Here is a 12,515-nt window from a genome sequence, read left to right as displayed (position 1 = left end):
ATCCCTAATTTTAGCAGACCCTAAAACAAAAGTGCCCACACCAAAAGGAACAGAGAAACTTCAAGTGGCACTAAGCACAGAGTACAAAATGGAATTTTGAAACAAAAGCCATACCATAATTACACATTTCAATTCCTAGGTGATCTCTAATGACCTGTTCCACTGTACTCCTGCCATCCACTCCTGTGACCATACTGAATCTTGGCATTACCAGATATCATTCTACCTCAACATTGACAAAAGTAGATGATATCTGACTGTGCTACAATCTCCTATCAGTGCAGCTTGCTTACTCAGTTACACATACTAACCTGTTTCTCATCTTCTTTGAAACCTCTGGCCAATTGTCTATTTACTTTCTATCGGTTTCTCAGCCCACCTTCTAGCATTAGTTGCCTCTCATTATGTAGCTGAGATTAGAGACCACTCCTGCAGCAACTCTGATGTGCCAATATCTTTTTAACAACTTTACCCCCAGTTCCCTTCTGTAAACTTAATTGTACCTGGACCTTTTATCACTTAACAATGTTGGCAAAACTAGGGAGAAAGATCAAATAACATGATAGATTGGTATCACTATAAATTCATGATCCCCAAATTAACTGGACCATAATAACCACTGCCTAATAACTGTCAATCCCTAGTCAGCTCACACCTCACTCATTTTTTAAATTGTGATTTTGAAAAGCACATAAATTTACCATCTTAACTATTGTTAACTGTAACAGAGTGTTAAGTACATTCATGTGGTTTTGCAACAGATCACCAGAACTCTTTCATCTTGCAAAACTGAATCTCTAAACCCACTAAACAACAGCTCCCCATTTTCCCCACCCACCCAGCCCCTGGTAAACACCATTCTACATTCTGTTTTTGTGAATTTGTCATACTCACTCTTTCTGACACTATCAAACCTTCTCCCTTTCTTCAGTTTCCACAGACTCTTAGAAGACTACCCCTTTCACAGAAATGGAAACTCTCAAATTATAGCTGTTGTATGTACAAATTAGCTTCCATCCCACCTATGTTTCTCCCTTTCCTCCTGTCATAGAGGAAGTGGTCTTTCCTCCTCTTATCCAAGACTAATTCCCTCTGAATACCATCTCTTTTCATCTTCTCAGGAAGTTTACCTTTTCATTATCCTTTGCTAACAGCACCATCAGGTGGTCAAGTCTCTCCCAACATAACAGTAATAACAAACAAAAATTTCCTGGATGCCATGCCTGGGGACTGAGTCCATTGTATATTAGCCCTGCAAAATTTCATAAAAATGTTTAAGCTTGCTAACTTAATTTTCTCATAATCCACTCATTCCTTACTCACACTAAAACTTTTAATATGGTTCTAGTGGTCTTTGGATTACTAAATTCAATGCATGCTTTTCAGTCTGTATTGCATAATCTAGGGGGCATTGACCTTGTTGACCATTTGAAACCCATTCCTCCATGAAACATTCTTCCATTGGTTTCTGTCATATTCTGATTGTTTTCCTACTGTCTCTCTAGCTGCTCATTTTTGGTCTCCTTTGCCCTTCTTGCTCTCTACCCAAATCTGGGTAATCCCTTCCACCCACAAGGTTTCACAAACCTTTGCTTGAATCCCTTTCTCCTTAGCTCCAGATTTACACAGCCAACTGCTATATATCCGAAAGAAGACATCATTTGAAAGTCTTGAAGGGAGTTCAGAGTCAATATGTAAAACTGTACCCTCTATGTCTACCCACAGCCATCTACTCCTTTTTGCCATGCCCTGCACTACTAATCACTGTCCATGTGCTGAAATCTAACTATTGACTTCTCTCTCTCCCCACCAAATCCTAACAAATCACCAATTTCTATCATTCTTACCTCTTAAATATCTCACCATTCTATGAGGCCAGCATCACTCTAATACTAAAACCAGACAAAAATACCACAAAAAAAGAAAATTATAGAACAATATCCCTGATTAACATAGATGCAAAAACCCCCAACAAAATATTAGCAAACTGAATTTAAAAATACATCAAAAAGATCATCCATGATGATCAAGTGGGGATACATTCCAGGGATCAAGGATGGTACAATATTCATAAATCAATCAACATCATACATTGCATCAAAAAAAAGGACAAAAATCACATAATCATCTCAAAAGAAACTGAAAAAGCATTTGACAGAATTCAACATCCATCCATGATAAAAAAAACTCTTAACAAAATGGGTAAGAGGGTATGTACCTCAACATAAGAAAAGCCATATATGACAAACCCACAGGCAACGTCATACTTAACAGCAAAAAGCTAAAAGCTTTTGCTTTAAGATTAGGAACAAGGATGCCCGCTCTCCCCACTTTTATTCAACATAGTTCTGGAGGTCCTAGCCACAGCAATCAGATAATACAAAGAAATAAAAGGCATCCAGATTGGTAAGGAAGTTAAACTGTCACTGTTTGCAGATGACATGATACGTACATAAAAATCCCTAAAGAACCCACTTCAAAACTACTAGAACTAGTATCTAAATTCAGCAAAGTTGCAGGATACAAAATTAATACACAGAAATCTGTTGCATTCCAACACACTAACAATGAACTAGCAGAAAGAGAAATCAGGAAAACAATTCCATTCACAATTGCAGCAAAAAGAATAAAATGCGTAGGAATAAACCTAACAAAAGAAGTGAAAGACCTATACCCTGAAAACTACAAGACATTCATGAGATAAATTTAAGGAGATACCAATAAATGGAAACACATCCCGTGATCATGGATAAGAAGAATTAATATTGTCAGAATGGCCATCCTGCCTAAAGCAATCTACAGATTCAATGCAATCCTTATCAAAATACCAACAGCATTCTTTAACGAACTGGAGCAAAAGTTCTAAAAGTCATATGGAACCACAAAAGACCCTGAATAGCCAAAGCAATCCTGAGGAAGAATAAAGCTGGGGGTTATGTTCCCTGACTTCAAGCTCTACTACAAAGCCACAGTAATCAAGACAATTTGGTACTGGCACAAGAACAGACCCATAGATCAATGGAACAGAATAGAGAGCCCAGATATAAATTCAAACATATATGGTCAATTAATATATGATAAAGGAGCCATGGACATACAGTGGGGAAATGACAGCCTCTTCAACAACTGGTGTTGGCAAAACTGGACAGCTACATGCAAGAGAATGAAACTGGATTATTGTTTAACCCCGTACACAAAGTAAACTTGAAATGGATCAAATACCTGAATCTAAGTCTTCTGAATCTAATGAAACCATAAAACTCTTAGAAGAAAACATAGGCAAAACTCTCTTGAATATAAACATGAGCAACTTTTTCCAGAATGCATCTCCTCTGGCAAAGGAAACAAAAACAAAAATGAACAAATGGGACTACATCAAGATAAAAAGCTTCTGTACAGCAAAGGACACAATCAGTATAACAAAAAGGCATCCTACAGTGTGGGAGAATATATTTGTAAACGACATATCTGACAAGGGGTTTACATCCAAAATATATAAAGAACTTACATGCCTCAACACCCCAAAAGCAAATAACCCAATTAAAAAATGGGCAGAGGATATGAACAGACAATTCTCCAAAGAAGAAACAGATAGCCAATAGGCACATGAAAAGATGATCCACATCACTAATTATCAGGGAAATGAAAATTAAAACCACAATGAGATATCACCTCACACCAGTTAGGATGGCCAACATCGAAAAGACTAGGAACAACAAATGCTGGCAAGGATGAGGAGAAGGGGGAACCCTCCTACACTGCTGGTGAGAATGTGAATTAGTTCAACCATTGTGGAAAGCAGTATGGAGGGTCTTCAAAAAACTAAAAATAGAATTAGCATTTGACCCAGAAATTCCACTCTTAGGAATTTACCCAAAGAAAACAAGTTCTCAGATTCAAATAGACATATGTGCTCCTATGTTTATTGCAGCACTTTTTACAATAGCCAAGCTATGGAAGCAATCTAAGTGTCCATCAGTAGATGAATGGATAAAGAAGATGTGGTACATATACACAATGGAATACTATTCAGCCATAAGAAAGAAACAAATCCTACCATTTGCAACAACATGGATGGTGCTGGAGGGTATTATGCTCAGTGAAATAAGCCAAGCAGAGAAAGACAAGTACCAAATGATTTCCCTCATTTGTGGAATATAACGACGAAGCAAAACTGAAAGAACAAAACAGCAGCAGCCTCACAGACTCCAAGAAGGGACTAGTGGTTATCAAAGGTGAGCTGGTGGAGGGTAGGTGGGGAGGGAGGGAGAAGGGGATTGAGGGGTATTATGATTAGTGCACATGTTGTGTGGGGGGATCATGGGGAAGACACTGTAGCACAGAGAAGACATGTAGTGACTCTGTGGCATCTTATTGCACTGATGGACAGTGACTTCAATGGGGTGTGGGGGGAGTCGATAATATGGGTGAATGTAGTAACCACATTGTTTTTCATGTGAAACCTTCATAAGAGTGTATATCAATGACACCTTAATAAAAAAAAACACAGAAGGAATAAAATAACAGTAGACTCACAGACACCAAGAAGGGACTAGTGGTTACCAAAGGGTAGGGGTTCATGAAGGTCAGGGGGGTGAGGGAAATGGGATTTCTGGGGCACTATAATTCACAATTACAATATGGGTAGGGCATGGGGACAGTAGTACAGCATAGAAAATACAATTAATGAGTCTATAATATGTTACTACATTGATAGGCAGTGACCACAATGGAGGGGGTGAGGACTTGATAATATGGGTAAATGTTGAACCACTGTGTTGTGTGTTTGAAACCATCATAAGATAGTGTATCAGTGATACTTTAATAAGAAAAAGAAATCTCCCAAATCTACCCCCTTTTCATCTCTACTACCACCTTGTCTAAATCACTGTCATTACTTCCTTGATCTACAGTATATTCATTCATCAGCAAATAATTATTGAGTTCTCACTACATCCCAGGCACTCTTGTAGGTTAAAGGGGTCAGAATATGGCATCTGAAAATTTGCTACTTTGGCTTAAGAATTATTTTGCGCCAAAGGTGTTTGCGTTCCTGAAATCCTTTATATGCCTAAAAGCAGAGCCTCCCAAAGAAACTCAGCTGTCTTAAGTCCTCTCCCAGAAAGCAACTCTAATTTTCTCTTCTCAGAAAGTAGTCAGCACCACACTCAGACATTGTTAAAACTATCATATCTCTCATCCACCTATGGGCCCATGTATATTTCCAAAAAGTTGTTCGCTTTTCCTAAAGTGTCCTATCTTCCTCTTCCTTTCCCCCAATAAGTTAGGTATATAGACCCCAAATTCTAACCACTCCTTTGAATTACTCATCTCTGAGTGCTTTCATGTCTATGTGTGACGTAGGGCTAATAAACACTGTTTTTCTCCTGCTAATCTGTCTCTTGTCAGTCCAGTTTACAGGAACCCAACTGGAGAACCTGGGAAGAAAGAAGGAAAAAGAGTTTTTCCTCTCCTATGTAGGCACTGAGGATACAGCAGAGAATCAACTGTTTCTACTTCGTAAGAAACACCTAGACGTTTGGATCTATGCTTTGTCTTCCAACTACAGGAGAGATGCTTGTATAAATAAATGGTGCTCAATAACAGTTGACTCTTGAACAATTGTGGAGTTTAGGGGCACTGATCTCCCAAGCAGTTGAAAATCCACATATAACCTTTGACTCACCCAAAACTTATTGGAAGTCTTACTGATAACATAAACAGTCAATTAACACATTTTTTGTAATGTGTTATATACTGTAGTCTTCTAATAAGCTGGAAAAAGAAAATGTTTTTTTCAAATTGTTACAAATCTCAAAAAAATTTTCAATATATTACTGAAAAAAATCCATGTACAAGTGAACCTGTGCAGTTTGAATCCTATTGTTCAAGGGTCAACTATATATGAAAACCAGTACAGGCAAAATTCATGGCATTGGTGCCAATACATAAAAGACAACATGTGGTATAAGTTGTGGAGAACTATTGGAGAACAGATGCCTTTACTACAGAGCAGCCTCAATCAGGTGCTGCCAAACAAAAATACAGACCCATGTTATTGAGACCTTCTGCTTTTTCAATCCAAGTTTTATGTGAAATCATGTTATGGTTTGTTTGTTGCTGTGCTTTTAAAATGTATTTCTTACAATACCTTATGACCCACATTACACATGATTCCTTATATGCCAATATATATATGTATTTTTAAATCACTGCGCTTTTATGGTGTTAAAGTATCTAAACCCTGAAAATATTCTTCATCTGAAATAGGTCAGATCCCAGACATATAGAATAAACAATGCTTTGCCATATTTTTAGCAATGCTTCCAAAACTTTATCATTTTAAACAAATTTAGCACATCAAGAATAGAAGCAACTTCCTTTACTTAGTAAAGATTATATCCACAAAAACCTTCAGAAAATTAATAGAAAAGCTTTAGAGATATTTCCTTTAAGATCAGGAACAAAAAAAAGACAACCTCTAACACTGATTCTTTTCTTTCCTTGATGATTAGAAGATATTTATTCTTGATTTTCTGCTCATATTTGGGAGAAAACTCATGATTATTTTGCTGTTCTTGCCTCATCTTTCTATTGCAATAGTAGCTAGATAGTATCATGATAGACCTTGTATGGGATGTCTTTTTTGAAAATAATTTGGAAAAGACTATGTCATGGCCCTTGATGTGATTCTTTTTTTTTCTTGTGGTATATTATGTATAACATAAAAGTTACCATCTTAACCATTTTCAAGTGTACAGTTCAGCAGCCTTGTACATTCACATTATTGTGCAACCATCACTGCTATCCATCTCCAGAATTTTCTCATTGCACCATACTGAAACTTCATGCCCGCTAAACAGTAACTCCCCATTTTCCCCTTCTCCCAGCCCTCAGTAAGCACCATTCTGCTTTGTCTCTATGATTTGACTATTTTAGGTGCTTCACATAAATGGAATTATACAGTATTTGTTCTTTTGTATCTGGCTTATTTCACTTAGAGTAATGCCTCCAAAATTCATCCATGTTATAGCATCTATCAGGATTTAATTTTTATTACTAAGATTCCATTGTATCTACATACTACTTTTTGTTTACCCATTAATCTGTTGATGGACATTTAGGTTGCTTCACCTGAGCTATTGTCAATGATGCTAAAACAAACACTAGATTACAAGTACCTGTTTTTATCCCTGCTTTCTATACCTAGGAATGTAATTTCTAGCTTTTTGAGGAACCACTAAACTATTTTTACAGCAGCTGCACCATTTTACATTTCTACCAGCAATGTACAGGTTTCTAATATCTGCACATCACCAGTATTATCTTTTTTTTAATAATAGCTATCAGTGAGTGTAAGGGGATATCACATTGTAGTTTTGATTTGCATTTTTCTAATGATTAGTGGTGATGAAAATGTGCTTATTGGTCATTTGAGTATCTTCTTTGGAGAAATGTCTAAGTTCTTTGCCTACTTTTGAATTAGGTTGTTTGATTTTTGTGTTGCGTTGTAGGAGTTCTTTATATATTCTGGATATTAATTCCTCATCAGATATGGGATTTGTTAAGTATTTTTTTCCCACTCTGTGGGTTGCCTTTTTACTGTAAAAATGTTTTTAATTTTGGTAATGTCCAAAATGTTTATTTTGCCTGTGCTTTTGGGATTCAAAAAATCATTGCCAAAATAGTGTCATTAAGTTTTCTGCTCGTTTCCTTCTAAGAGTTTTATAGTTTTCACTCTTACGTTAAAGTCTTTGATTCATTTTGAATTAATTTTTATACATGGTTTCAGGCTAAGGCCCAACTTTATTCAGCACCATTTGTTGGAGAGACTGTCCTTTCCCCAGTTGATGTTGGCTATTGCTTTAATAACTAAACCAAAACAGTTCAAAGTGTGCTGGCTAAACAACACCTGTAAGTCTGGATTTTAGCCCAAAAGTCACTCACTTGCAGTATGTGCCTTAACTTCATTTTCTCATTATCAAACTAGCTAATGGAAGCGAGATATATTAGTGTTGCCTACCGTTCCAGACATTGTACCAGATACTGGTGATAAAACTGGTCAAGAAGTTTAAAAAGGTGAAGTCCTGGAATTAAGGAATTTAAAGCTGAGACTTGTGAAAACATCATTTTATTTTAGTGCTACGTGAGTAAATGCTTATAAATAGTAGGACTAAGCGGCCAGTAGGTTAAGAGAAGAAGATTAGAAAGTTTTTTTAAATAATAGGGGAACGAGGGGCGGGGGGCGAGTGACCCCCCAAGCCCACCCGTTGAGAAAGTCATCAGCACGGCCCCGCGACCGGAAACAAACCTTTTCTACAGCAGCGAGGCTTTCTGGGACAGGTTTTCACTGTGTGTCAAGACGTCAGAATGCAGAGCCAGGAAGTGAGGGCGGGGTTTCCGACTGCGAGTCGCGGGTCAGTGACGTATGCTATGTGAACTGATAGGCCTACTGCAGGTCATGTGCGGCGCGGCACCCCGAGCAGCACTTTACGACGGAATCCTGCGGCCTCTCGGGGTCCATGCACCGGCGGGAGCCACTCTGTGCATTTCTGGTAGGGCGTGTTTTTTGTCATCACCCAGTGTGTGTGTGTGTGTTGAGGTGGGAGGATACGGGAGACGTTCTAAGATACACTTAGTGGAGCATGTGCGCCAGGGCCACCGCAGGTAAGAGGAAGCCCACTGATTGAATAAACTCAAAATGATATCCTTGTTCGCTTTTAAAACTTTTGGGTTTTCATTTCTGTGATATCCTAAAAATCTGTACCAGTTTAAAAGACAAAACTCAAAAGACTTATTTCTGAAATCAGTGTTTCTTATACTGGGGCTGAAGACTTCCGGTTAAATATTTTGAGGAGTCTAAATTGTTTTTTAAAAGGTGTCTGAATATGTTTTAAATGTGAAAGCATTGACCCAGGGTATTCATACTACTAGAGTGATTACTGTGAGTCTATATTGCCAAGACTGGGTTCATTGAATATTGAGTATTTGTCCTGGTAAACTTCACATCTAATGAGGCAGGTAAGTAACCAGGCAATTACAATACAGCGTTACAAGGTACTGTGATAGAGAGGTACAGGGTGCCAGAAGAACTACTAGGAGGAAAATTTCATCCAACGTCTGAAGTGAAGAAAAGCTAGAAATGTAGCCAAGAGGTAAACAAAAGGTGATTTCGTGAAAAACTATAAGCCACGTTTACAAGTTTGGACTTTAACCTGGCAACATAGGCTTAGCAATACACATTGGGGATGATATGAGTGCACTCATCTAATTTGTACTAGTTACAAATGGCTTAGACATAAGACAGCAAATATGGAAATGCAATTAAGAAATTGGGGTTTAAGAGAAGTCAGTGGGTTCAAGAAATACTTAAAAAGTAGAGTGAATATAACTTAAATGGATGAGGTACGGTGTGAGAGAGGACAGTAATGAAATGACTCCCAGTTCCTGGCTTCAGCACCTGGATGGATAGCAGTGTACCACCTGATACAACACAGAAGGAAAAGCAGGAGGGGAAGGTAAGGAAAAGAGATTATTTCAGTTTGTTGCATTGGAATTGTCTTCTGATGTATGATGATTGAAGCCATGGAGGTAGATCCAACCTTATAGGGAAAATGTTTAGATCGAAAAAAGAGCAAACATTTATATATAGGGAACATTATATATAGGGAAACATTATATATAGGGAACATTATATATAGGGAAACATTATATATAGGGAAAATGTTTAGATCGAAAAAAAGAGCTTACTGAGGGCTGGGAGAAGGGGAAAATGGGGAGTTACTGTTTAGCGGGCATGAAGTTTCAGTATGGTGCAATGAGAAAATTCTGGAGATGGATAGCAGTGATGGTTGCACAATAATGTGAATGTACAAGGCTGCTGAACTGTACACTTGAAAATGGTTAAGATGGTAACTTTTATGTTATACATAATATACCACAAGAAAAAAAAAGAATCACATCAAGGGCCTTTGCTCTTTTTTCCACCTTTAAGATGGGGGATGGGGGATGGTATGTCTGAGCATCAAGTGCATAGATGAGAGAGGCAGGAGACCCAGGAGCATGCAGTCATTAAATGAAGCCAAGGAAAGAAGGATTTTTTTTTAATATAATTGCTTTTTGTAAAAAGTTGGATTTTTTTTTTCTTCAAATCCTGCCCTAGTTTCACATTTTTAAGCATCTTAATTTTTTGTGGACATTAGTCCTTTAGGATAAAACTGTGGAATATATATATATATATATGTACATATGCCCTAATTTTGGACATTTTGTTGGACAGTAACATTATTTGCTGCAAAATAAGGTCTGAACTGGAGAAAGGAAGTTTTTATTTTGCTTTAAAATTAGTATTTCTCTTTATATTTCTATTTTGAAAATGTATGAGGGCATTGGTATAGCAGCTCCAAAGCACCTTTTATTAGTTGTCATCTGTAACTTTTCTGCCCTTTGTCTTTATGTGTTGCTAATATTAAGGATCTTGTGTTTGTATCTGTTATCTGGGCTTGGTATAGAATGGAAAAGAATGCAGAATCATGATCTCAGCCATGTCAGTGGTACACAACTATGTTATTCAGTAACATTAATTTGGGCCCCTAGATACATAGATCCAAATAAATTCTAAAATTTTTGCTTATGAGTGATTCATAGGCTCTGGGCCACAGGAGTCTAGGAAAAATTAATGGTGCAGCATATAAACCTATACTAAGATTCCATTTTGTGTTTCAGGTGTCAGTTGTATTTTGTTGTCTCAAATTTATATTTGCACAGTAAGCTGAGAGATTTTAAAAATCTTTAACTTTTTATTACATTTTTCTTCTTTCATAGGGGTTTTCTTACATGTCTGTTTACCTCAAAATGAGTGTTAGTTTCACCTTTTTAAGACCTTTTGCCCGATTTTTGATGCCATTTGCCCTTCATAGGAAGAGAAGGTTTTTATATTCAACGATTCTACAGAGATACATGTCTTCCAGAACACCATCTGTGTCCTATCCTAATAAGGAGAATACATCACCTTCCAAAGAGCTGGAATTGGATGGATGGAAAATTACAATGAAATCTAGTGTGCAAGAAGAAGGTGTTTCAACAATCTCAAGTGACAAGGATGAAGATCCTCTAGCTGCCACCAAGGAATTAATTGAGATGTGGAGATTGCTTGGCAAAGAAGTACCCGAACACATCAGTGAAGAAGATCTGAAAGCTGTTATGGAATGTGTTTCTAAGTCATCAAAAAAAAAATATTTGAAATATTTATATGTTAAGGAAAACATGAAAAAAGCTAAGCAAATAAAAAAGGAAATAAAAGCAGCAGCAAGGGAAAAAGCAAAAAAAGACCAGCTTCTAGAAACCACTAAGGAAGACAAACAGCAAAACTTTCTCTTTCTACGACTTTGGGAAAGGAATATGGACATTGCAGTGGGTTGGAAGGGTGCCCAGGCCATGCAGTTTGGGCAGCCTTTGGTTTTTGACATGTCTTACAATAATTATATGAAACCAAAAGAACTGCAGAATACTGTTTCTCAACTTTTAGAAAGTGAAGGGTGCAACAGAAAAAATGCTGATCCTTTCCACATTTATTTCTGCAATCTTAAAATAGATGGTGATTATCATAGAGAGTTAGTTAAACGTTATGGAGAAAAATGGGACAAATTGCTTTTAACAGCAACAGAAAAATCTCACACAGATTTATTTCCAAAGGACAGTATTATATATTTAACTGCAGATTCTCCCAATGTTATGACTACTTTCAAGCATGACAAGATTTACATAGTGGGATCTTTTGTCGATAAGAACATGCAGCCAGGCACATCCCTAGCACATGCAAAACGGTTCAATCTAGCAACAGAATGTCTTCCATTGGATAAATATTTACAGTGGGACACTGGTGGCAAAAATCTCACCTTAGATCAAATGATGCGTATTCTTTTGTGTCTGAAAAACAGTGGTAGTTGGGAAGAGGCTCTGAAGTTTGTTCCACAAAGAAAACATACTGGTTTTCTGGAGGTTTCTCAATTTTCTCAGGCATTTGTCAACAGACTGAAGAAGTCAAAGGCTTTTAATTCATTTCCAAAAGTCTCTAATCGACACACACAAAAGGTGTTGTAAAGTGATAGCTTAAAAAGTAAATGGTCACAATATATGTTAAGTCAAACCACCATGTCTTAGAGTGATGTTAAGTCAATTATTGTTCAGTAAAAGGGGTGAAAAAGCAAATGGACTGGAAATGCAGTTCTACTAGTCTGTTTCTTCCTGAATGGAATCACTTACTCTTTCTTTTAAAGTTTGTCTTTCCAAACTAACTCAAGTGTTGTGTCTTTCCACAGTTAATATCTGCAGAACTTTGGAAATATATTTTGTTTACTATAAAAATAAGTTTAGTAATCTTTGAAAGTATAAAGTATTGTCCAAGTTTGTTGAGCCCAATAAAACAATTGTACCATTGATGTGGCTTTTTGTGAATACTTTGAGTCTCAGACTCCATTTTCCTTCTTACAATGTCAGCAACTACCCTTTTGTCT

General features: G+C 37.1%; 1 protein-coding gene and 1 long non-coding RNA gene across 2 annotated transcripts in view; one reads left to right on the top strand and one right to left on the bottom strand.

Annotated features, from left to right (window-relative positions):
• Window positions 1-8,383, bottom strand: part of LOC140848405 (uncharacterized) — a 33,353-nt gene extending 24,970 nt beyond the window's left edge. The window contains exon 1 of the long non-coding RNA XR_012129227.1: window positions 8,312-8,383. This is a non-coding gene — a long non-coding RNA (uncharacterized lncRNA). The remainder of the gene's footprint in view (window positions 1-8,311) is intronic.
• Window positions 8,384-8,418: 35 nt separating this feature from the next.
• TRMT10C (tRNA methyltransferase 10C, mitochondrial RNase P subunit) lies at window positions 8,419-12,438 on the top strand. The gene is made up of 2 exons (XM_017676204.3): window positions 8,419-8,555; window positions 10,825-12,438. Exons 1-2 carry the CDS (start codon window positions 8,523-8,525, stop codon window positions 12,100-12,102), a joined length of 1,311 nt encoding a protein of 436 aa, XP_017531693.3. The 5' UTR covers window positions 8,419-8,522; the 3' UTR covers window positions 12,103-12,438.
• The last annotated feature ends 77 nt before the right edge of the window (window positions 12,439-12,515 follow it).

The sequence above is a fragment of the Manis javanica genome, chromosome 3, assembly GCF_040802235.1.
Source record: "Manis javanica isolate MJ-LG chromosome 3, MJ_LKY, whole genome shotgun sequence".
NCBI lineage: Eukaryota > Metazoa > Chordata > Mammalia > Pholidota > Manidae > Manis > Manis javanica.
The sequence above is the reverse complement of the archived record's forward strand: the minus strand, read 5'-3'. Positions and strand labels throughout refer to the sequence as shown.

Bases quoted from the DNA above. Each gene is read 5' to 3' on its own strand.
- TRMT10C (XM_017676204.3), top strand. From the start codon at position 8,523: ATGCACCGGCGGGAGCCACTCTGTGCATTTCTG. The intron at 8,556-10,824 runs GTAGGGCGTGTT...CTTCTTTCATAG, and splicing joins AGCCACTCTGTGCATTTCTG to GGGTTTTCTTACATGTCTGT.